Source organism: Grammomys surdaster, unplaced genomic scaffold, assembly GCF_004785775.1.
Source record: "Grammomys surdaster isolate TR1022 unplaced genomic scaffold, NIH_TR_1.0 125979, whole genome shotgun sequence".
In the NCBI taxonomy this organism is placed as follows: Eukaryota; Metazoa; Chordata; class Mammalia; order Rodentia; family Muridae; genus Grammomys; species Grammomys surdaster.
In genome coordinates, this window is record NW_021620795.1 from 3,219,311 (window position 1) to 3,246,417 (window position 27,107).

The window sequence follows — 27,107 nt, forward strand, 5'->3', positions numbered from 1 at the left end:
TGTAAGTGCTTTGCTCAAGGTCACACAGCTGGTAAGTGGCAGAGCATGGATTTGAGCCTTCATCACTCCTGTCCCAGAGCCTGTGTTTCCTCATGTTTTATACTGTTGTATGTCTCCATCACATTCACTGCTATGGCTCAGGCAGGAATGAAATCCCCTGACCTATAAGTGCTTACAGAATAGATTTGACACCAAAGACACAGACCTCTGATGATCACCTCAAGGAAGAATTCCTGTACCTTAATTCCTGAAGCAGCCCTTGGTTGGATGACACTGTGTTCCCTCAGCTAGCAAGGCCAGTCACCCTAGCCAGAGATGTACAGTGGCAGGTGGCCAGGATGAACCGAACTCTTTTTACTACTGTTATTGGTCTCCTTAGGCATAGAAGACTTGTATGTTCTCCCATATAGAAGCTGTTAGTTCATTGATAAACCCAGTGGATAATGCCCATTGGATGGATCTGAGAATGGCTTCAGCCATCGACTCTTCCACATCCACCTGTGAGGGGATACTCCCACAGATGTTGGGTCAAATCCTGGGTGCAACCTGGGTTTCAACAGTTACAAAGCCATGCTTGTATCATCAGGAAATCTTCCACCAAGGTGAGGACAGGGAGGTCAGAGTCCTTACTATAATCTGGACTGTTGCTGCGGGATGAGCAGGATTGCCACATACAGTGGTGAGCTGCCGCACTGTCATGTTCAGTCCTATCTGTCACCTGCTAAGGATGAGGCAAAGATTGGCTTCTTTTCACAACCTTCCCCCCAAACACAGAAGTACCTGTGAATCTGGAGCCTCCCCTGGGCTGAAGGACCACAGACCCTCTGGGTTGAAGGATAATCACTCTGTGAAAATGCATTCACTTTGCTTTCTCCACTTAGGGCAGGTCTTGACATCTGTGTCTTCAGATGGAAAGCCTTTTGGGAAGTGAATGTGACCAGGTGAACTTACAGAATGCAAAACTGAACAAGAATGAGGTACACAATGAATTCAAACGCAGTTTATTGAACTGCAGCCCCAGAGTGTCAGATTCAGTACTAGATGCCAGAGAGGGCAGAGATGGTAGCATGAGAGTGTGCATCCTTAGAGAGTACTGGGTGCTGATGGTTTCAATCATTGGAATATATGCAAAACCTTGTCATTTCTGCTCATTCTGGTTATGTGTTAACTGAATGCTATGGGTGCCAGGCCTAAGGGCTGCCATTTCAAAGGACAGAGTTGGTATGACAGACATGGAACAAAGGGTTCAGCAGGAAAGAATGGAAGATACATATAAAGAAATCCCTAAGCCATTTACAACAATGACACATGCTACCAAGGGAACAAAATGGGAGCTGACATGAAGAATAATATGCATAATACGAAGAAGATATGCATGAGGTTATCAAAGGAGACTTATCAAAGGAGACTTGAAGGGGCCTTTTGGAAGTAATGATGCTTACTTTAAGACTGGAGTATGAGATTATGCCAGGTACTTGAAGACCATGGGAGGAGGAGGATGTTGGAAAGAATGCATAGTAAAAAGTAGATTCCATAAGGCCCAGCGGCAGGAGTGAGGGCTTTGAAGAATGGCAAAGGTGACCAAAAGGTATTCGAGTCACAGGGCAGGGGCTGCAAGTACAGGGGACTCATGAACATGACCATTTTTAGCTGAAGGGAGGGGTTTCTATTTTATTTGCAAGTTGGTAGAAACCATACTGACTCTTTAAGTTAGGTTTTGATTTTGGAAATTGGTGATTATGGGTGTAAAAGTTTCTCAGTCTCCTTAGTTGTAGGGTCTGACTCTTTTTATTCAGATATGGTACAAAAATGGGAGATGAGAGCGTACCCTCAGAATTCTCACAGGGCTAGAGCGTATCTCAGAAACAGGGTGGGAAGAACAAGCAGGGAGCTGGTGATGCATGTACAGATTCCACACAGACCCTTTGCAGAAAAGGATGGATCCTCTGTGGAAGCAAGGTCACATCTCCTTTCCACTCCCACCTGAAAACGTGAACGGAGAGCATGCACCACATCAAATCACAAACAGCAGTTTTATTACTCCACTTTTCACCCCATACTTGGAAACAGGATCTAGGTGCCTATGTTCCAGTGGAAAACTTTTTCTCTGCTCACCTTTGCCTTTTTAAAGGTCAGCAATGTGGCCAACCATTGTAAGTGATGTCTTAGCCCTGGACAAGTCACAAACTGACACGGGTGTGTGGATCACTGGTCTCTCTAACCTGGAGCAAAAGTTGCCACCAGCCTGGCTGGCTCCATCCACACTGTGGTGGTCGAAGCATCTTGAGGGGTTTACACAGCCATTCCCTCCAGCAGCAGCTTCCCCTGGGTCTTCCCTTTCTTCACCATAGAGTGGAGAGTTTTACGTTAGTAGAAGCATCCAGATGAAAGCAGATTGGTGATGGTTTCTACAGCAGCGGGAATTCCTGCTTTTTTGATCAGGTCTGCTAGAGTTGAAGAAACGGAGCTCTCTGGGCATTGGCTTTGTAGCGAAGAGAGGTCGAATGAAGCTGGCAAGGGAAGAAACGATTTGGGTGTAATAAAACTAGGATTGTTCGGAGTCCAGATGAGAGCATTTCTACTACTTGATATTCAGATGAAATGCAGTTTGGAAGTCACATCGTTGAGTATTACATTTCTTCTGAGCTCCGGCTGTGTTTCCCATCAACGGCATTTTGATTTCATTTAGCTTGCATGGCCACCAGTAAAACCATAGACAGGTTCTACTTGTGTGTGTGTTTATTTTATCATCTTGCCTGTGGACACTGAAGCTATTAAAATATGATCTAAAATATGAAAAATATATAAAATATGATATGGTTTCGGGAACTGTAATAAGTGGCTGGATGAGAGCAAGCATCTTGTGCCACCGGTGACTGCCCCCTGCTCCCAGGGCACACTCATGCCGGCACTTAATTTGTTACCTTGCATTAGAACATGTCCCTGTCACCTCTGAAACTGTCACATAGGCAAGGCCTTTAGAACCTGTGTTCTTTAAACACAAAACAGGATTATGGATTAATCTCAGGCAGGAAAGTCTCCAGCGCTGTATAACCTAACAAGTCAGACCAGGCTCTTGGCAAGTCTTTCCTGGACCGTCCTCTGCTCCTGCTGGTGACCTCGTGGAAGAAAGAGTGGATGTGTGTGTGAGCCTAGGCATGACTTCTTGAAAGATCAACATTTGTACACACTGGAGTCACCTTTTATACATAGTGCTACTGACATTAACCAGAGAAGTGGGCCTGACAGGCGGGCCCCAACGCCAGCAGGAGAGTGGCTCAGCTGGGCGTACACGATTTATCTGAAGGAACTGGACACAGGGTTAGTTACACAGCCTAATTGTTGGTAGTCCAAAAGGAACTATTACTTAGAGAGAGGGTCTTTGAGGTTCCTGAGTGTGACCTACCAAATGTGTAAATACGTGCATTGGTGTTACACATATTAAATTCCAGGACTGTTTCTCAAGCTGAACTCTGGATATCATGGTTGGCTATAGCTACATGTAACACTGAACATTCTTGAAGAAGGAACAGGAAACAGAATGAGGAATACTTTTAAACAAAGCCATTTATTTGAGAAGCTATAAAAGAGAGAAAATGTCCCAGCTGAAGCAATCAGGTCTTGAGTGAATATTTGGCATCGAGGCAAGGAACTGAACTCTTTCTTATACTTGTCTAGAGACTACTTAATACTGGAGTGATATTTGATGCGGGATTAGGTTTAATCACTTTATATGAGACGAGACTATAATCTTGTATTGCTAATCAAAACACTGAGTATATTTTTAATCTGGAGAGCCACTAGAAAGAAAAAAAAATATACTTATTTCGAAAACAGGGTACAAAGGCACAAATCCCAGAGAATCCTTTAGGGAAAATATAGCTGTTTACAAACCACAGTGCAGTATTTAGTAAAGCCAGAGCTGAGTGTGTGCACATAAACTATGCTTTCCAGTAGAAGTTTTTGACGCAGTTGTATTTTTAAAGAACAGACTGTCATCCATGAAGACTGGGGACTTTGTTTCTGCCCAGGTGAACAAAAACTATATCTGTGCATATGTGTCATCAAGAAATGCCAGTTTCTGCTCTGAAGCATGAACACTGAGCAAGCAAGATGTATATTGTGGTTGATTCACAGAAAGGGCCTGAGCATGAGGCCTCTCAGTTTGTGCTGGGCTCCCCAGGTACCAATCCCAAGCACCTACTAGGGTTTGTGGGCTAGTTTATGAGCAGTCAAGGAGAACCAGAGTACCTAGTTCTGAGAACCTAGGATCAAATTTCTATTATCATTAGTGAAGATGGAGAGCAAAAAGGAAGAGTGTCACTCCCTAGGGAAGATGTTGAACAGCATATTGGTGGCTACTAACATGGAAGATGGACCAAGACCCACAGATCTACAGTTGTGATCCACTTAAAGGCAAGCGCTTCAGGATGTGAGAGGCTTGGTCTTACTTTTGTGTTGCGTCTCTTATATCCATCCTTTGGAAAGAACTGTTGTATGTGGAAAGAACTGTTGGGATAGGTATCTTCATCCCAAGCTTTCTCATTATGATGTGATTTTCCCCAAAGTTAACCAATTAAGATTATTTTTCCATAAAGCAGTAACAGCTATGAGAAGAGGGAGCCAAGTCACTGAGGAGGATACTGGGCCCCAGAGACCCATTTGGGTGGATTTCTTTTTAAAGCAATGGGGTCAACGTAAAGCCTCTATAAAATATAAATAACAGAGACACTGAAGTGGAAGATTTCTTTGGGGCAGTTCATGTCTAGGCTTTACTTTTCTCCCACTGAGGAACTAAGCATTCCACACACCAATAGTTTGGAGCATAGATTAAATTTGAGTATAAAGAAGTATTATGTAATCTTTTTCACTTAGCTGGGTGATAATGATAATAAAATCAGTATCTACTTATGGCATTTATATGTACTATCCTATTACTCATATCTCCTATTGCATTTAAAATATATATACATTTGTATGTGACTGCTTGTTTTGTGAAAACAGGATACAACAAGGGCATTTTGTCCCATGATTCCTAGGGCTTCATGTATTGATTCAATAAGTGTCAAGCCACTGAATTGAATCTTGACTTCTTGGAAATGTAGTCAGCCTCAAGAATCGAAGGCATGTACAACATGCTAATTCTACACTTAAGTCTTCTCAGCTATGACATTTTCAGGAAAGACTGTCCTTGCTAGTATAGGATAGTTTAATTGTCCATCTGTGACTGTGTTTCTTCCAGCCAAATACTGCTACCAGCTGTTTTATTATGGAAGCAATTCCTACTATGTGACATATACTTTGAAGATTAAACATTTTATTCTTAAGTAAATGCAGAGTCTCATGTAGTGTTAAGAAACAATAGGGACAGAATTTGTGTGTCCTTTAATCAAGGACGTCCCATAGTCATAACTTGCAAAACTATGATAGCGCAGTATCACAACCAGAGATGTGCTATTGACATAGTGGGGAACAGAACTTTATATAATTTCATTTCTATAATATATATTCATCATTTCACAAATGTTCTATTAATAGAATTGTGGAGTGATCTTTGAGATTTGGTTTTTTAAATATCAACTTGCTCTGCCTGAGGATCACCTGAGATGTGTATATCAGGACTCCTTCCTTGTCATTGATCACCTATCCGTGGATATGTTACAGTTTGACTGATGTCCATCTGTAAACACCAGTCATTGTTCTCAGCTTAAGGATAGTAAGAATATTGCTGCTTTGAGCATTTTCCTTCTCTTTTGTGGGAAGCTATGGGACAGTTTTCTTTGGTCTTTGCTGTCTGTTTGTCCAGTTGCTCTAATACAATTTGTTGAAAAAGCTACCTTCCAGTGATTGCTTTTTGTCAAACATCACTCAGGCAGATGTGTGTAAACCTATTTCTGCATTCTCTATTCGATCCGTCAATCCACATCTCTATCCCTATGCAAGTATCACACTATCTTGTTTACTAGATCTATGCTGAAAGCAGAGCTATTCCTTTCTTTATTTTTCTTTGTCTGGCTTCCTTGAGCTTCTCTGGAGCCAGGATCTTTGAAATTCTGTTGAATTCACTAGGGAATTCTGGGAAACTGGGAGATTTGGGATTTTTCTAGACAAGGATGTCATATGCATGTAGGAACAGCTTTATTTATTTTTCTTCTTTTAGTTTTTATATTTTTTTTTTCTTGCCACACCACAGTGGCTAGAACTGAAAGTACTGGACTGGAGAAGAGACGTGAGAGACTATGGACTTCCTAGCCTTGTTCTTGGGGAAAAACTCTTTCTATGAAATACAGTAACTGTCAATTTTTCTTACAAGATCTCACTCTTAGAAAAATACCTGCTTCTATTTTCTTCCATGGTTTGAAACACAGTTTTATGACTTTAGAGGGAAGAGAACTGAACAGTGAACAGTGTCTTGGTAGCAGGTTCAGTTGGTTCCATTTGATCAATATCGCTAGAGAAGCTGTAATTGGCAGAATTCTAAGATGGTCTTTGAAAGTCCCTCTTCCTGGGGTGTGCAGCTATTTGAAACAGGACAACCATACTTATGATCAGGTGAGTCCCGTAGCTCAGCCGATGTTAAGATATAGCATCGTCCTTGGTGGACCTGGCCTTAGCATGCAAGTCCTGTAAAGGAACCAGGCACTTTCTGAATAAATTGAGACAAAAGATGAGACAAGTCTGATGTGAGGGAGAGTCTCCATTGCCATCTGTTAAATATCCGAGGGGGGCATGTGACAAGGAATGTAATTAGTCTCTATGAGCTTAAACGGCAAGGAAATAGTGACCTCATGCCTCCTTCTCCAAAAAAGTGAATTTTGCTTCACCTTTATGATCCTGAAAAGGACCCCAAGCTGCAGATATAATCTCCAGTGTCCTCAAATAAAGGTCATGTGACTGAGTGGATAACTCAGTCATACGCTGTCCAGGCTCCTGACTTCAGAATTCTGTGCTATCAAGTGTATAGAGGTATTCAGTTAAGACATTTAGAAAAGACCTGGGGTCAAGGGACATAGTTCAAAAAAATAGATACAAGCCCATCTACTAACATGTTCATGTATGTGTTGGTGTATACCAGCCTATGATAGTGTTGTGTTCAAGTACAGGGGCACGAACCAAAATGAGCTGAGCTCTTTCTTCAGGGACTCAGGTCTTCCTCCCAGATCTCCCAGTTTATTACCTTCTAACAACTCCCCAGTGATATATGTACTCAGAAGATTCATATTCTGGTGAAGAGAGACCCCATGCAATTCACTAGTAAATCTTTTGCTTTTACTCAGCTTTAGTTGCATATCTGTTTTTCGGGGGGAGAATATGTGGAGATTCAGTGGGATCTGGAACTCTGGATTATTTGAGTCAGAGGAGTTGTAGATGACTCCTTCCCTCTTCTCCCTCTCAGTTTATCTCCTGCAGTGACATAGGGATCATACATCATGAGAGAATATGCAGTACCAAACAGGAGAAATAAAACATGCATTGAGTTTCCTACATTCTAGGTGTAAGGAGATATAGAGAGAAGCCACTATTATTGCTCAAAGTAGATAGACATGCACCTGAGAACAAGGCGCTGGGCTTGGAGTCAAGCTTGATTGGGGCTGATTTAAATTTGTTAGCATTAACAGGTGTTTCCTCCCAAGTCCAGTCTCCAGGGGATCCATCTCCTTCTTCCCCTTTGGTAAGTATAAAGTACTTCCCTTGGATCATAAGGAAGTAGGGCTGCCTCCAACCAGCACTCTCTCTTGCTGACTGAGAGTGAACAGAACATGCTAATAAAGGTGACCAGATAACATGGACAACTGTCCTGACCATGTATTTTGAGGGCATCAGAGATAAAACAATATCAAAATCAGACAACACTATATAGACATAAAGCAAAACACTAAAGCACATTACCAGAACGGTTGCTGAAAACCCAGTAAGTTTTCAGCCAGGAAGAAGGAGAAAGGACCAAGGCACATGAACATTGGAGGGCAGGGTAGAGGTGGTGGGAAGTCCTGCTGACAGCTCTGGAGTCACTAACACATAGGCACTCCCTGGTGAACTATGTTGTAATCAGTATAAATCTAAGGGCTGTCAGGACCAGGCACTCATGCTCAGAAGCAGAACAACTTTGAGGAGGTCATTTTGGCCAAATCGGTTACCATTGTAACTGCTGCTGCTGGGCCCTGTCCTGCTCTGCAATCCTGTATTCTTCCCTTCTCCTTCTTTGAAGGCTATAGTCTGTCTACAACCTATTTCCCCATGGATACAGCTACCTTTATACAGGCTGTCCTTGGTTGAAATGTCTTGAAATGACTCATTTCATTAACCATGCCTATTTATAGCAATAGGTACAAGGAAGAACATGATATAGTACCTAAACCTCCTTATCTAGATACCATCCAACCCATGAGAATAGTTAGATACATTTCCTTCTAGTCTTTTTCTCCTATGAAAATGCATTAAAGAATCCTGACATAGTTATAACTGCAGTGTACTTATTATTTATTAACTTTCCTGTCTTGACTAAGTTTTTGTGTCTTTTTTTATATTAAATCTTTTGACTTAGTGTCTGATCACTGACATTCTAACAGTTGGGGGCCTATGATATTTTGTTAATCTAGACCCTTTGCAGTGTTATGATATGTATGAGTACATAGTTTGCTAATCTCATTGTTTTGGAAGTCAGACATACATAGGTGTTTTTACATGTATGTGTGCTATGCATATATACATTTAATTTTATTGTGATACTTACAAACAACATTGTAACTGACCCTTGTAACCACAAGTGTTAGGACGGGCACCATTAGGTCAGTGGGTACTTGAGGACAAGTACCAACCTCCAAGTTGGCCTCAGGCATGAGCGACTGTAGACAGCACCAGGCCCTCGGGGCTGCTTTATTCCTTCTTTAGGATAAATAGCTAAAGTGGAGAAGCTGAATCAAATGCGAATTCTTAAGTTTTACTGCATGTAAAGAACAAAAATGAAAAAGTCTTTCCTCTATGACCAGAGATAAGCCTTCCACAAAGAGTAGATATTAACTTTGGTCATGGCAATAAACTATGCCTGCTCTGATACTGCTCTTTCTGATGAAGTGGGCATACGGGTATTTCGATTCAAATAGATTAAAATGATACTGAAAATCAAGTTCCTATGGTATACTACCCCATACCAAGTGCACTTCAGACAGACTGGCCGGCAACCCCACTGCCACGGGTATTCCGTTGAGTAGGGTGCTCCATTGCCTCTCTCCATTCCTTCAGCTTCATGTCGGACTTTTGCCTCAGCAAGAGTAAAATATGAACCACTCACATTTTGCAAATGTTTGACTTGGCTTGTTATAAGTTAAGCTTAAACCTTTCCACATTGCACTGAAGAGTAGGCATCTTTCTGAAAAATGCTAAGGGATGAAAATACAACCCTTTGCCATCTTTTCATAGGATGAAAACTAAATGCCAACATTTAAACAGACACCTCCCTTCATAACCATTGCAGCCAATCACCTCAGCATTGCGGGCACACTCGGAGCAAGCAGGTAGGTGCCATAGCTCAGGGGGCCTCCCACCTGGACCTGCAGGTACAGGAACTGAACGTATTTAACAGATGGGAGACTGGTGCATAGAGAAGACAAGTGCACAGGCCACACATGCTGGGGCGCTCTCTTCATTAGGAGCTCAGCTGTCTAGCTTTGAACCTCTGCTCCTCGGCACACTCTGTCCTGTTCCTAAGGAGTGTTAGAGAAAGGAACACTGCTGTAGAGCAGTAACACAGAATACAGAAAACGTCTCAAAGATCACCCAGAGCAAGCACACCTGGAAGCCTGCCCCACTCCCCAGGGCCTGGTGCTTTCTAGAGGAGAGCATACCTGCAGCCAATCTGGAGGTTGGTACTCGTCCTCCAGTACCCACTGACTTAATGGTATCTGTAAAGTCAGGCATATCTGTTTTGTATATTTCTTTTTTACATCTTTTTTCACGGTATGTGATCTGGTTAATTAGTCTGGGAAGAGAAAATGCTAAATGTTGTTAAAATTGAGGTGCTCAAAGTAGATTTTGTTAGCAGAGGAAGGGTGGGAGGTGATGTGTTCGGCAGAGTTCTTAGATGCTTTCATTCAGCAAGGAGACGGTGAATTACATGCACAGTCACAATCTAGAGACTGTCATCGGGTCCAAGTGGCAAGCAGCCTGGCCATCAGTTTCAACATTTTCCAAAAGATGTCATTCTAATGCTGTAGCGGGGAGGTGGGAGGGTGAGCCAGCTACAAGTGCCAGGTACTGGTAATGGGTAGGCAGCCATTGCTCTTAACAGATCTGAAAGCTCACAGCATTACTGGCTGAAAGTTGCTGATTCTGAGGAGGAAGGAGTTAAGGCTGTATCATTATGTTCTTCCTTCCCTTCCTCCTTCCTTCCTTCCTTCCTTCCTTCCTTCCTTCCTTCCTTCCTACCTTCCTACCTTCCTACCTTCCTTCCTTCCTCTTTCCCTCCTTCCCTTCTCTCTCTTTCAATTTTGTTTTTAGACTTGTTTGCATATGTATGCATGTTCATGGTGGGACACATGTTTGTCAGAGACAAACCTTGGGTCTTGTTCTTCAAGGGCTGTCTGCCCTAGTGTTTTGAATGAAGTCTTTGATAGAGTTTGTGGCTCTCTACTTTGACTAGACAGCTTGGCCAGAAAGCTTCAAGGACTATGCACCCCTGTGTCTGGCTTTTTATGTGGGAGCTGGAGACTGAGCATTGATCTAGGGTCTTCAAGCTTGCATTGCAAGCACATTGTACTGACTGAACTATCTCCTAGCCTTCCCCTGGCATGGCTTGTCACCTTATGATCCAAGTTGATTCTGAACCTTTAGTAATGTTAGTCAAATTCAATTAATCTCCCAGGTCAGCGCTTAGTCCAGGTTTGTTCTAATTCAGGTTGTGGGGATTTCAATGCTTGAGCTGAGTGTGCACCAAAACACTAAGAACAGAACAACGACAGGAAGCAGGGGTTGATGACAGAGCATAACGAAGGCAAACCACTCTGCTCTCAAAAGACTATGAAAAATGCCTCTTTTTTTTTTTACATTTGCAATCTATTTACCAACATCTAATTGGCATATAATATAAAGGGTAGAGGTTTTGTCAAAGTATCTGTCTATCATATCATGACATGTAAGCAGTTACAAAGCACAGGAGGCCACCATGCCTCAGGAAGCTATCCTAGGAATGATCTCAGAGCAGTGTTCTTGGTAAATAACAGAGAAACTGGCTTTCAGATCTTCAGTTAAATAGCACACATACATGTGCAAGTTTGGGTTGATATGTTAACAACCAAATATCCTAAAGCTCTTTTAAAATGTATCCTTTTAGTGCTCTGTGGTTCAGGTTCAAAGATCCTTGTTTCTCCAGAGCTGTGTAGAAGGACTCTTTAGACATCTCTCTGCTGATGGCTTTATCATTATTAAAGTGTATGGAGTTAGGAAAGATTCAAATGAAACCAAATAGTCTTGATGCTGAAACCATTTTATAGTCTGCAACACAGAAAAACCAATAAAATAAAATTTAAAATTGAAGTTAATTGTTTAGGGTTTGAGGGTCTCTCCACCCCTAGGGCTGGGGAGATAGTTCCATTGGTAAAGTAGTTTCCATGCAAGCATGAGGACTTGTGTTTGGATCTCCAAGAGCCAGGCATGCACTTTTAATCCCAGCACTGGGAAGTCTGAGGCAGGAGGGTTCTTAAATGTAACTGACCAACTAGCCTAGCCATATAGATCAAATCAGTGAGGGAATCTGCCTCACAGGGTATAAAGTAGAGCAAATCAGGGTCCCAGCACTGACCCCAGGGCTTGCAGGAAGACCCTGGAGGCTCTGCTGCCAGTCTAGTCCCTTGTATCCCTTAGTACTTACTTTTTGTGGTCATTTTTGAAATCTGAACTGTAATTATTGTCTTTAATTCTGAATTTTCCTGCCAGCCCAGACCTTCCGAGGACAAGCTTTTGGCTAGTGGTCAGCAGAGTGGACTTTCCCTGGGAAGCATAAAGCAATACTGGGGTGTGGATCTCCCAGGTCCTAGGATGAAACAGGAAGAATACAGAGCAGACCTAGGAACACATGGTATAAAGCAAGCCTCAGAACCCCTGGACTCTATTACACCACAGAACTGGGGACATTTACTATTCATATGTGGAACTCTGGGGCCTTGGTTCTTGCCAGGGTATTAGTGAACCCTGGCTTTCATCCTTTCAGGAGCTGTGCCTGAATACCTTGTCTCCATGACAAGGAACTGGCACTCTAGGCAATAGGGCAAGGTCTTGAAGGGCAGAAGTACTAAGGTTGGCTTTAATGCTTCAATATATCAGCATGAGTGTCTCTGAACTGTGTCTTTGTGGTCTCATTTTTTTCTATTGTGCAGAGTTTATTAGGTATGAACACCAGGACTGTGATGAATGATGATTTTAAGGGGATTATAGTTGAGCTATAGCACCCAAACATGTGCCATGCAGAAACAGTGCAGACTGTAAAATCTGCGGAGACTGGACACCCCTGGGTCTGGTAGGGGTGGCTTGGATAGTAAATTCTGTAGGGTGTTAGACAGAGAGGACTGGGTACCTTATCTGTACTATCTTAGAGTTGTCAAATATGAGTTCTGCATGAGAGCCCTATCTGCCCACTTGGTAAGGAAGGAAGGATCTGAAGTTTAAAGAGAGGCGAGCAATCTCCAGGGTTCCTAGGCTTGTCCACACTTTGGAATCACGTAGATTCTTAATAAATTGTAGATGACTGGCTTCAACCTCATATATGACCACAGTATTAGGAGCTTTTCTAATTTAATAAATGATTTTAATATAGAGCAAGCTAAAACATTAGGATATATATTATATATACATATATATTACATATATATGTAATAACAAAGAAATCAAGGCCATGAATTTGAGATAGAAGAGGGGGTTACATGGTTGAGAAAAAATTAAAGGGGATGAAAATGATGTAATTATATTTTAATTTAAAAAATGTAGGCTGGGCAGTGGTGGTGCACACCTTTAATTCCAGCATTCAGGAGGCAGACACAGGTAGATGACTGAGTTCAAGATCAGCCTTTTCTACAGAGTAAGTTCCAGGACAGCCAGAGCTACACAAAAAGACCCGATCTCAAAAAACAAAAACAAAAAACCCAACAACAACCACCAACCAACCAACCAAAGATCCAAACAATACTTAATCCAACTCTGAAGAATTCTAGCTTTTGATCACTTAACATGGCTTAAAGGGGGTCATGTGTAGACAAACCTTGAAAGATGGACATCTTTGGTGAATAGAAAAGAATAAAGGACTGTCTAAAAGTGTATGTTCATTGCCCAAGTAATTGAAGATAGGTGACAGAGATCCTGAAACCCTTGAATTCAGTAATAAGCAAACATACAGTCGGTCAGACATTCCCTAGGACTGTGTTAATAAGAGCCATCATTTGTATGAGTTTGGAGCTATATTTATTATCAACTAGATTTGATTTAGAATCATCTAGGAGACAGACATGCTTCTGAGTGTGCACATGTGGGTGTTCAGAGACTTACTAAAGAAAAAAGTCTTCGAGAGTGTGGTAGATACCATCTCATAGGCTAAGGGAGAGGTAGAGTAGAAAAGGAGAAAGTGAGCTATGGACCAGCATCCACCTCCTTATGCTTCTAGGCCCGTGAGTTCGGACAAGCCTCACACTTCTCTTCGTACAGCCATAAGCCTTATCTAAAACATTAAGCTTAGTGTGTCATCTTAGTGTGAGCTGAAATAAATGCTTCATCCCTTAAGTTGCTTCTTTGGGAGTATTTGGTCCCAGTAAGGAGAAGAGTAACTTAGAAATTTCTGACAAGGCTCTTTGAGCTAAGGAAGCCCTGTTATAAGTCCTATTTCACAGGTGAGGAACCTAAGGCCCAGAAATACCATAATCTGGACGTATCTAGTTGTAACAGCTCGCTCTTGAATTGTATTTAAGCAACCAGCTATGCTGTGAATCCTCAGCCCTTCCCTCAGTGTTTGTGAGCAGAGATGGGCAGATCTAGGCTCAGAATCACAGGACAAAGGATTGAGGCTGAACATGGAGAGGAATTTCCAAAAGAAATTTAAAAATAGACTCTTAAGTGTCTTAGTGCACTTGAGCTGTTACTTAGAACATGGTGATTTATAAACAACAGAAACTTATTTCTCACTGTTTTGGGGGCTGAGATGTTCAAGACCACAGTACTAGAATGGCCTGCTTCAGAAGAGGACTGACTTTCATGTGATATAACATTGAGTTCTTTTCATGCCCTTACATGGTGGCAGAAGAAACAAGCCCCCTTGGTCTTATATAATCAAAGGTTTATCATGAATTAGAATTCAGGATTAGATCTGCCCTCATGAGCTAATCCTTTTCCAAAGCCTATTATCTAATTATTATCTATTATATTATCTATTATCTAATGCCATGTCCTTGGGATTTAGGTTTTTAGTGTATGAATTGGGGATGAGGGTCACAAACCTCAGACTATAACACTAAGGAAAGTATAATATTTAGGACACTGGAGAGAGACTACTGCACGAATAATTTGTAAAATACTATTTTCAAAGATTGTTTAATGACAAAGGAAAGTATATTATTTATTTATAAGATTATATATTCATGTGTGTATATAAATAAAATATATATATATATATACATGTATTGAGGTAGAAAATTACAACAACAAAATATATAAGATTTATTTCTAGGTGATGTGACTTGGGGATAGCTTGACTAAAAATAATGTTATTAATTATAATGGAAAAGAAAACTTAAGTTTTCGTATCTGTAGCCTTCAGATTTTGTGGAGAACTGGAACACTGAAACCTGACCTAGTGACCACTACAGTAGAGGATATACCTCTGTTCTTTAGTGTTTGTGTTTGGAGAGCAAAGAGAGCCATCCACAGAACTCTAAAACATTAAGTCTAGTGTAACCATGGGCAATGCCCAAAAACATATTCTGAGACAGTGACTGCTTTAGGTAGCTTCAGGAATTGTGCCACAGCACACAGCACTTTTTGTCTAGGAACTCATAAGCTGGGATGGAGGGTTGTCATAGCTTTTAAGTACTGTTTCAAAACCCTACTTGCAACATGTTTGGAACTTCAGTCTCACTGGATAGTAGGAATGATGGATATTGGGAACAAATGATATCTCTACCATTCAAACACTGGATTGTACCTCTTGGGTGTCCAGATTCTTCATGTAGCATTGCTGAAACACCAAAGTGATGCTGTCAACTATCACTGGTTAAAAGTTGTTTTGGTTGGGTTATTATTAAGCTAGCTAGCTACCATCTGCCACAAGTAGATTAGTGGCAGAAGAACTAACAACTTGCAAACCTAGTTAAGTCTGATATTTCTGGGTAGGTCTACAGATTTAGACATTTCAGCTTCAATTAATAAGAATGAATAAGAATCACAGCAATATCCATCTTCCCTGGAATAGAATAAATTGTATGTTTGAAGTAAAGAACATTCATAACAGGAAATGGGCTCTATAGGACACAGGTTATCTTACGTGGAGAGCCAGGTACTCTCTGATTTCATCTTTGGAATGAATGCACTGTGGCAGTTTTTAAAAAGCTTTATTTTTATTTAATTAAATATATGTATGTGTTTGCATGCGTGCAGGTATATGTACACAAGTTCACGTGCTGATAGAGGCCAGAGGTGTATGGAGTTATAGGCAGTTGGGAGGTGCCTGAAGTGGATGCTCAAAACTGAACTGGGGTCCTCAGCAAGAGCAGTGCATGTTCTCAACTACTGTGCCATTTTTTGAGCATGTGATAGCTTTTTGAAATGTTGCTATATAATTTGAAATCTAGGAAGAAATAGGCTTCTTTTGATATGTTGCTTTCAAAAGGGCTCCTAGTCATATTTGTTGATCTTCATGTGAAACTGAAAACATTAATTGCCCTTTAGATTTTATGCATTTGCAAATACTAGTCTATAGTTAAACATATATGAGTCTATGAATTTTGTAGATTATCCTTTATATTCTGTGCTTTTAAAAGTTTTTAGTTTTAGATTTGATTTACAAGGTCATTAAGTTTCCCCTTTTTATCAGGGCAAAATGGAGGGTGTTCTGAACCTTAAAAGCATGTAATTTACCTTGGACAAGAACTTTAATGCTTATTCTGAATGAAGTCCATGTAAAACTGCAGAAATTGTGTAGAAAGTCTATGAATTGGGACGTAACATGTCATTGACACGTTATGAAGGGCTTTCTGCTGACTTTAGTGATGGATGAGTACATGCTGCCAAGTTCAGCTGGAGGGAGAGTCTTAGAAATCCACACATCGGGTCTGGAATCTAGAAACTTCCTGGTGCATGATTTTTGAATCAGCAGGGTGCATGTAGACTGTATCTGCACAGGGAATGACATTTTCCCAGCTTTATTCATGGAAGTTTCTGGAACATGACCATAAACACCAAGTCTCTTTGTTGTGTGTTGGATTTAAAAGCCCCCAATGGTATGGAGAAGGTTAGGCCTTGTCTCAAAGATCCTTGGTTCAATTTGGGGGGACCTGGCTGAAAACTCTAGATATTTGATAGTCTGGCTTATTTCTATGGTGTATTAGCACTCTATAAAAGTTACATGTCATTTATTTCAAGTTTAGAACCCTCTCAAACTTCAGGGGCAAACCATACGTGAATCCTTTGTGGGCAGAATTCTGTTTACCTTTGACCAAACCCTGCTTCCTGATTGTAAGTCAGGGAAGTAAGGTGAGAAAGGCTCCCAAGGCTCTGTGGACATCAAATACCTTTGGCCAAACAAGATTTTGATAGGTTAAAACATGAGTGAATTTGAAACACTTGATTAGCTTTTTGTCAGTGTACTCTGAGGCCTAAATACAAGTAGATGGTGCCAGCCAAAGTGTATCCAAGTCTTACTTTCCTCCAGCCAGGAGGGGGTAACTGAGATTATTAACCACACGTTGAAACTGGGTCAAGCACCCCCTTCTAATAGACATATTAAATAGTTTCTATAAAGATCATTTGGTCAATCCAGTTGAATAGACCTTGGGGAGTTGGGGGATTTCTTGTATTTGAAAGCTTCTTTTTCCACTAGACGGACAACAAATGAGCTCTATTTGTGTGTAGTTGCAGAAGTCCAGATGTCCCTCTGTGTCTCTCAGAACAAGATGTTCCTTGGGTCTGAGTAAAGGAGAGATGACATGTGACCTTCTGCATGCCTTTCAGATTGAGGAGCTGATGAATGCCTTGGAGAAGACCAGGCAGGAACTGGATGCCACCAAAGCACGCCTTGCCTCTACCCAGCAATCTCTGGCTGAAAAAGAAGCACACCTGGCCAACCTCCGTATTGAGAGGAGGAAACAGCTAGAGGAGATCTTGGAGATGAAGTGAGTACTCAGTTTTGCTCCCCTGGTTCTCTGTTACCTCACTTTGATGGTAGAAAACCAGAGGGGCTGGAAACAAGAAGAAAAACCCAGAGAAAATGGGTGATTTTTGAGCTATTACTAATTTCTTTTTTAAAAAAAATATTACTGCCTAGTGGCTCATTGTGCATCTTTTCAGCATCTCTCACGTTGAGACTATACAGCCAGCATTGAAGTGAGTGTGTCTGTATTCTCTGAATTACACTGCATTCACAGACCTGTTGCCGAGGTCTGAGGCAAGAGAGACTGAGGCTTTGTTAAGCACAGTAGTAATCTGAGTGCTGCTTACAGTTGGTGGGAGCTTTGCTGAGAAACTATGACTTTGCTGATTGCTATCTTCAGTCTTCTTCAGTGCCTGGCTTGTACTGGTTTTCATAGTGTCATGGAAACAGAACTCAGATTTGGTAGATTGATAAAATGAAGGCTGAAGTTTCCTTTCCCAGCACACATTGGTTCAGATGGAAGGGGACTGGTAAGTAAAAGGAGATATTTCCTTACTTTCTATCCTTTAGTTAAGAAAGTGGGTTTGGTGCTTGAAAGCAGTCCTTTCTGTGGCCATGTGACACATCCACCTACAGCTACCTAGCTCCGGTTTTCCTTTCCCAGTGAAAGATCATCATGGAGGAAAATAGGAAGGACAATTATTAAATGATTTGAATAATAATTGCAATGGATTTGTTCCTAATGAACTAGTCAAGAAATAGCATTTCTATAAATACTTAAATTAAACAATCAGTAAGATATAATTTAAATCCTGCTCCCTCCCATAATAAGGGGAAGTGTACATAATTGTGGCATCGTAAGCCAGTAACACAGACTTTGAAATTGGTGGCTAGGTATGGAAGAGTGACCTCATGGTGACCCAGAAAGTCTTACACATGGTTAACATTAAACCGAGAAAGCTTAGATCATGGAAAATATGGAATGAAATATTTTGAAGGGTTTAATAAATGAGAATAAAACTTTTATGTCTCTTCAACTACCTCAGTTTCTCCAAGACCAAAGAACGAGTAAAGTTTTTTTTTCACATATAAACTAGCATTTTGTCTAATAAAAGATGATATAATAAAAACAGATATTATTATACCCCATTTAGAAGCCAGGGAATTGAGACTCCGAGAGATTCAAATAATTTGCTTAAGGCCACCTGGCCAGGATTAAAACAAAGTCTTCTATTTCAGGCTCCCTTTCTACCTCATTCTCCCATGGAACCTTGTGTGGATTTTATCAGGTCTGGAACTTCTGTCTGCCTGAGTCTCTGCTGAAATCTTGTTGCCATTTGCAGAGCTGGGCATATAGCAGGTGCTTTCTGACTGTTGGGCAGACAAAGTGGTGAAGACTGAGTCTTGTGTAGCCAAGACGGCAAGCATTTCAAGCATCCGTGGCATCTGTGTGCTCAGTAGTGTGGTAACAATGGTGACCGCACTAACGTTGTAACCACACAAATGTGTTTGATCCACTGGCCACAGATGCTTTCCACTTCTGTCTCCTGTGTACTAATGAACAGTCAGACAGCTTTGTTGTTCTCCCACAAGGCTCCCATGTTAACTCTACATCTGTCATGATACAGTGTGCCATTATAAGAGCTTTTTGAATCTTGTTTATAAAACGAGCATGTACTTTCATAATTTTTGAGAAAAGGAGTAGGAATGGACTATACAAGTTTAAAAATCACCACATCCTATTCTACCTGGTAACTATGTCAGGGAGCTGCCTTTAGCCTTCCGCCCCCTCCCCCCCACTTCCTCTTCTAACAATGTGCAAGTGAGTAATTGTGAGCAGAGCACATGGCACGTAGAAAATGATACATGTCTACATGTCACTGTTGCCCAGTGAACAGCATGTCATATGTTTAAGGTACTTTGTGAGAAGTACCATTTATCTAAAATTGGATTTATTTTTCTAAAACATAGAAACCATTTCCACATGTATGTTTTCCCACTGAATTTCGTGATTTCAGATAGTACCTCACTAAGGCCTCTTTGGTGAATTGCCACATTATTTTGGAAGTGTTTAATCTGCTGCCACTGTAAAATAAAGACAGAATTCTTCTGTTAATTCTGTTGGTGAAAGAAACAAAGTCCTTCTTCATTAAGACTGATTTGAACCTAATTCATTATTTAGCTCACCCAGAAGAAGACCAACTTACAGATCTCATCCGTGAGGTTAAGGAGACCTAGGTATGGGACAAGCATACTGACTGAGGCTCCCAACTAGATCCAGCAGGCTTTATAGCTGCTCAAGCCAAACAGCTGGTTTTATCTATCATGATTTTTAAGCTGATAATTGATACATTGCTACACGGCATTGACCGATCCCTGTTAAAGTTGCAGAGACCAATCAGATACATTACCGTTGTTGATGCTTGTTGCTCAGTCTATGCTAAGACTTGGGTTTTCGTCCAACTGGTACTTATATTTAACCCTGTAAGAAGAGAGTCACCATGTAGCCCTAGAGGGGATAAGGTTAGGGCACTGAAAGAGGATAAAGACATTCTTTTCTCACACCAGGACATGAAAGGCTTTCTTTCTGGCTGCCTCCATTTTCTTTTCATTAACATGGAGGGAGTGATGCCTGCCCAGCCTGCTTTATGGAAATGTGCTAAGGTCAGGATAAAGAGAAAGTAACTGGGTGAAGACTAATATAAAACGGCATATGTGAAAGTACTTTGAAATCTAACATTGAGCTTTTAAAACTGAGAGGTGTGCCTGTCAAACTCATTGCAAAACCAAATGGTATGTTGTCTTAGGATTGGAAGAGAGCTGGATCAAGTCTCCCAGCTTGTATAAGCAGACTCCTGTCCACACAATTGCCAATGAAGAATTCACCAGCTCTGGGTCACACCATTCTCGTTCACAGCCATGGCCTCAGAAGGCAGCAGGTTCCATCTATCTATCTATCTATCTATCTATCTATCTATCTATCTATCTATCTATCTATCTATCTATCTATCTATCTATCACTATCTATCTTCTATCTATCTATCTATCTATCTATCTGTCTGTCTGTCTGTCTGTCTGTCTATCTATCTATCTACACACACATACATGTATATAATACTTATCTGCATGTCAACCATAGAAGAGATGGCCATTTACATATTTGCTAAGTATTATTGTTCATTTTAGAGGAAAATAAAAGGAAACATAAAGAAGCACCATGAGTCATAAATCACCCATGACTTTAATGTAGACAGTCACTGAGGCCATTCTGCTGTATATCTCTACAAATGTGCCGCCTTTTTCTTTCAGGAAATTTAGATCATCCTTTATATTTTATAAATCACATTTCTTTTGCTTTCTGAATGTGAATACTTTCTACATCACAAAGATAGAATCATGCTATTTTGAATCACTCAATGTATTGAAATATAGTTTTACTGATTTATTTTGGTCCCAATGATTTGCTAATATACAGAAAACTTTGATAAGAGACCTGCCATTTGCTTTTATTTATGTATTTTGGAGGGTAATAAAGACTGACATGAAGCTGTAAGCAACAACAGGAACAAACAGGATAGATTGGCTTCTTGTCATCTCAACCATTTAGTCACTGATAAAAATCTTTCAGATTGGCGTAAAGACTGACCGACAAGATGACAAAGACTGACTGACCTAGCTTTAGTTGCACTGGTTTGTTGCATGTTTTGGAATATTCTCATATGCATACATCTCTACAACAGCTACCACAGTGAAGACTCATGAGTGTTCCGCTGCCACAGGGGACACTGGTTCTACCTTTGGTAGCCAATTACTCTGACTATTTCACATTTTGTACAGGTGTGTCTGTGTGTGTGTGTGTGTGTGTGCATGCACACATGTGTGTCCACACATGTATGGAGAGATTCTCTGGGGCTGGAGTTACTGGCAATTGGGAGCCACCTGGCCTGAAATCTGGGATCAGAACTCTGGAAGAGAAGGAAACCCTCTTAATGGCGGAGTTATTTCTCCAGTTCCCAGTTATTTCTTTTTAAGTGGAATTTTTGTATGTGTATGTATGTTATATCATCTTGAGACATATCACACTGACCCGTGTTTTCCCCTATGTTCTACTTTGGTGGGTAGAATCTGTTCTCTTACATTTAGAACAAAATTAGAAGGAAAAATTCTGTCTGGTTCTTCTAACTGAAAGATTTCTCATGCTGTAATTTTACAATAAGAGTTTCTTTTAAGACAATGTATTAGGAACCAATAAGCATTTGTGGAATCAAAGGGCAAATTGGTTAAAAAAACAAGCAAAAAGACAACACAGCTTCTTACTGAGCCTTGATTACAGGGTAGGTGGTAACCTGGTGGACACAGGAATGCTGCCTGCCCTTGTCATGCTTATACTCTTAGTCAAGTGAGTGAAGGAAAGAATGAATAAAAGTAGTTTATTATGTGACTTTAAAGATGCTTGGTAGCTCACTTACAAAGTCATTTCCAAATGTAAGGACATGATTGGTTATTTGGGACACAGAGTCAGGGAACAATGTTGTGTACCTCCCCATTTTCTAGAATTTCACAAGAAGTGAGAATATGCTCATTAGAAGGGAGAAGAGCCCTGGATTTATTTCATATCATGTTCTTCCCCAACACTCCTTCAGTTTGATTTTTCTTGGTTTGTATCCTAACTACTGGTCATCATTCTGATACTGATACTGAGAACTGATATTTCCTAACCATGTATTTCCATTCAAAAAGACAGTATTACCTTTTCCTGTGTATAAGAATATTGACTTACTTAGAAATATCTGAAAGTTTTTGCTAAGACATTTTATGATGTTTCATCTTTCTTACATTTGCTCTTATTTCAAAAAATTTTATTAAAAGAATATTAAGAACTTTCCAAGTTTGGCTTTAAACACAGCCTAATTACCTTACAATCCAATAACCAAGCTCAGTTATTTAATTTGTGGCAGGTGAATTTGATATCTGTAGCTAAAAAGAATGAGGATTGTGAGGTGCTGATCTGCTGGTGCATTTTCTCAGACAAGTTAGTCTGTCGTCGTGATTTAACAGTCAGACAGGCAGCTGATATTTTTCATTTAGTATAAAATCCTAAGTCACAAAAGTGCTTTAATAACTACTTAACAGTTTCATAATTTGAAGTGTGCCTTTTGGAGTTTGCTGATGTTCTCCTATACCTGTGTAGAAGTTTTATGTTAACTTCATTTTTAACCCATCTGATGATTTTTGTGGACTCCATCTTCATTTCCTGGGCACTGTTAGATTTTTGACGTCTCCTCCAGATAGTCTTGCAAGCCTTTGTATACACTGAGTTGTTTTAGTACATTCCCGTGGGGTAAGGCAAGCAGCTCAGGCTACAGCATCATCTTGTTGGCCCCTTTGATCTGCAATCCTTTCTGAGAGAGCCACTCATTAGGTAAGTGCCCTTCAAAGCAGAGGCTACGTGCAGAATATGATAAAATCAATTTATTTTGTACTCCATGCCATCATGAGAAAAGACAAATCACATTTCTTTAGGGAGGAATTCTAAGTGCCTGGCAATTTGCACAGAATAAATGGAGTCTGAGAGAGGAGTTTTGAAGGCAGCCATTACTTAAAATTGATAAACTCGGTTGCAAGGGGCTATCCTATTTCCCAGAGGTGTTATAAGGAGTGAATGGGACTCTTCATTTATGAAAAAGTAATTTTAAGCTTATATGTGTACAATATTTTTCTATTAATTTATTCATAACACATAAATATTAATCTTATCTTCAAATTATAGTTTAATTTTACCCATTTAAGAATTTTTCTTTTAAACTTCAATATAGTTTCTTCTCCAAGCAATTAATTATTGAGAACAATATAGAGTCCAGTTTAAAATACACTAAGTATTATGGCCACGTGTGTTGGAATGTCTTAGAATGTCTGCCCAGTTTTGGAAGGTATTTGGCTTAGATAGGATGCTCTGAAAGCTTGTTGTTGCTACCAAAGTCACATGTGGAGATGAAAGATAGCACAGGAGCAGGGAAGAGATGCGGAGAATGGCTCGTTCAGAATGGATTTTGGTTTGTGCTACAGGACCTGACAGTAAGTACAGTTAGTTGCCGTTCATGATTTCTGTTTCCCACTCTTAATTCTGAAGCTGGTAGCTTACTGCCATAGCAGAAGACAAAATGCCCATTGCATGTCAAACTTACAGTATGGTAGTGAAGTTTAACTGTAAAGAAGATAACCTTTTGAGAGTGGAATATTCTAGTGAGCTTCCAAGGTGAGGAACAGAAAGCTCCACTTTCTAGCAGCTCATACAAGTAGCAAATTCTGTCTGGAAGCTTTGCCACTCGGCATTTGGCCACCACCTTACATTGCTGGACCTCATTTCTAAGTGTCCAACCCACATTCCAGCCAGCAGAAGGAAGGAAAAAGAAAGGAACCTGCCTGGCCTTTAGGTTACACATATCTGCCACCAACATCTGAGTCAGTTAACAGCTCATTCAAAAAATAGTCCCTGAGCATCTGCGTTGTGTAAGGGCTGTTCTACATGCTAGGCATTCTTCTAAGTGTTATTTTGAGGTATAGAAAAGACTCTGGACAAAGGTCCTATTCATAGACCTCATATTCCACATAATCTAATGCAGGGAGGACCGATTCCCTGACCAGAGCTTTAAGTCACATGGTCACAATTGCCACCTCTACAAGCAGGAAGATGTAGTCTTTGTGTGGGTAGAGCTATGGACAGCTAACACCATGGAAAACAAATTAAGGAAGGAAAAGAAAGTAGCTTTGGGAAACTTAGAATTCTTTACAGAACAGAAAACAGAAATAGATCAGCTGCTAAGCCACCTTACCACAGTATAAGCATCTTTGCAAGTTCACTTCAGGCACATTATTCCTAACCCATACAGTCTCTGTCTGCCTGCCTGCCTCTGCCTACCTTCTTGTCCATGTCTGTCTGTCTGTCTGTCTGTCTGTCTGTCTGTCTGTTTCTGTCTCCCTCCCCCTCTTTGTGTGTGTGTGTGTGTGTGTGTGTATGTGTGAGTGAGTGTTTCTTGGGGGATCCAATGTGATCTCAAGCATTCCTTCCAATATTATCCATAAATCACAAATGACCTGGAACATGAATCACTCAGAAATTGACAGACTCTTCTTTGTCTTTTCTATGAGGAACTAAAAAAATATAGTTTGGTTTAACATTGCCCCTCTTCTAGGTGAAAATAGGCTAGACTTCCCCTGTATTTTGTACATTGCTTTTACCTCACGACACTCTTTAGATATGAAAGAAATGAACAAAGCAGAAGTGATGACCCTCAAATCAATATATCCAAAGAAATGAAATGGATTAAGTTGTGTGTCATATAGGATCAAAAGCCTTTCCTCATTCCCACAATGAAGTAATGTGCGATATGATTAAGATGTCTTCAGAGAATCAAATCAGCCCAGCTGAAAGTACAGTTCTGTGCTTTAGGCAGTAAAGTTAAACTCAGCAAGAGACATTCGTATGGTGTTACCTACACGTCATATAGATCGCTACTAGCTGGGATGGAGGGACTGATTTTTCAGATAGATGTTTCTTCATGCTAGTGTCAGGAGAACAGGACAGCAGGCTATAGTAACAGGGGAATGAAGGGACCGGAAAGGAGTGAGCTGAAGGAGGCCTTTCAAGTCTGCTCCTTATCTTAAAGTAAGGGGCACCATGTCTTTTAGATGAAAACACACAGTGTATATATAGTTTTAATAGTAAAAAGTGTCAATCAAAAGGGCCATTGGCCTGGTGGTTTTTAATGGAAATACAAACATTTTCTGAGTTAGAATAGTGTAGGTTTTCAGCTTAAATAATCATCAGTAGCAGCTAAATAATCCAAATGCTTGGGAATTGTAGAACGTAAGCAGTTCCAAGTATTCTACTTCATGTTATCTCTATCAATTCAGCAGTCTGTGGGGCTTAAGAAAGGTCACCCATTAAAAACGAGAAAAAGACTTGTGCGGGTCTTCCAGCCTCCCCAAAAAGGCAAAGCAGAGGGGAGACATGTGACATTTTTTTCCAACTGAGAAAAGCATTATATTGACAGAAACCTGAGAAGTCTAGCTTAAACCCCCTAGGGTAAAAACAGGGCCAGAACACCACACAGAAACCAAGGGACCAGAGCTACAGATGTCATGGACTTGGATAGCAGGGCCAGCCCCAGTAGACTGTATCCATATAACCATCTATGATATCTGCCTCAGACTCAGATCACTTCAATGATAGGCTATGATCCCACTGCCTTCCATCTGGGTGACTTTACCGCTCTGGAATATATGGCAAGGTCTGGAGATAGTTCTGATTGTCACATGGAGGGAACCTTCTACTGGTTTCTTGTAGGTAGGGACCAGGAATTTGTCCTGCAAGGCTTGGGATAGTATACAACCCAAGACACTCATGATACTAAACTTGAGAAACCCATACGCAGTCTCTGCTTAATGACTGGTATTTCATAATGTAGCAGAAAGAAAAATGCTTTACAGGGTCTGATATCTGATTCAACTTGACTTTTAGCCAAGGGGGCCTTTTAGGGTACTTGCCTTACTCAGGATCATGATAAGGCCCAGAAGGTGTGGTAATGTGACAGCTTGTGTAGATGAATTTGACCTCCTGATTCTGGTTTGCCATCTTGGTATTGTAGATCAGCTCACCATATTAATCCCCAGTGGAACCAGTACAGGACTCAGAGGCAAGCCTTCAGAGACTGAGTTCCCTATACCACCAAAATCCTGGATGGGATCTGAAAGACCTGCTTCTTTGATCATTGCTGTTTGATAGATTGTACAATCTTGTCCAGCTCCAGGATTCCATTGTTCTTAAACCTGTGCCTGTCCTTGAGCTTCCATTTCCCCAGCTGTGCATTAAATTATGGAATTGGATGATTCTTATGACTTAGGTCAACCCTACAAATGCTACATCTCCCCACCACATTTGTCCTTCTCTCTCTCTCTTTTTTTTTTAACATCTCTGTCCCTTCTGGTCTATTTCCAGGGAAACATTTTAGCCAAGTTTGTTTAAAATAGAGTAAAAGTGAGAGCCACAGTGACGCTCCAGTATAAGCCAGAGGAGGGGCTGAGGGTCTAAAGAGGGAGGCTGCTGCCCACACAGATGCCTCTGACCAGCTATCAGGAAAGCCACAACACAACCCTGGGCATGTAGAAGGTGCGCATCCTTACAGGAAGGGAGCATCACAGAAAGCTTTAAGCCAGTGGAGATGTTTACAGAGAACAACTTGGAGGAGAAGGCTTTGAATGTTCTTTGTCTCTGATAGGCATTCAACAAGCTTGCTGAAATGAATGATGTGATGCCCTGATGTGTCATGACTCTCCTGTACATGAGACTGCCTCGTTAGTCTGTTCTGTTGGACTCAACCTCAATCTCCTCCTCCTCTACCCATCCCCTCCCTCTTCCCCTTCCAGTCCTCCTCCTCCTCCTCCTCCTCTTCCTCCTCTTCTTCCTCTCCTTTGCTTCTTCTCTCCCAACCTTCCTCCTCTTTGCCCCTTTACCAGCACCCCTCTAGTTTCTCCACAGTATGCTATGCTATGGTTCCAAAGATTTTCTATTATTGTTCCAACATACTCATCTTGTGAGATTCAGGTTTTGAGTATTGGACCGGGCAACCAGCAGTTCAAACATGTGGGAAGAAGGACTGAGTAGGAGAAGTGCCAGGAGTAGAGAATCAGCTGAACCTGGCGATTTTGTCTGGGCAGTGAAATATATTTCCCATTCAGTTCCTGAGAGAAAGAGAGAGAGAGAGAG

The 27,107-nt window shown here is 40.9% G+C and overlaps 1 protein-coding gene across 3 annotated transcripts in view; it reads left to right on the forward strand.

Moving 5' to 3' along the window:
• The window catches only part of Erc2 (ELKS/RAB6-interacting/CAST family member 2), an 822,395-nt gene that overhangs the window by 477,526 nt on the left and 317,762 nt on the right, over positions 1-27,107 (forward strand). For all 3 annotated transcript variants that reach the window (XM_028754073.1, XM_028754072.1, XM_028754074.1), the window contains one exon: positions 17,203-17,363. In XM_028754073.1, coding sequence (XP_028609906.1) covers positions 17,203-17,363 — 161 coding nt within the window. The remainder of the gene's footprint in view (positions 1-17,202; positions 17,364-27,107) is intronic.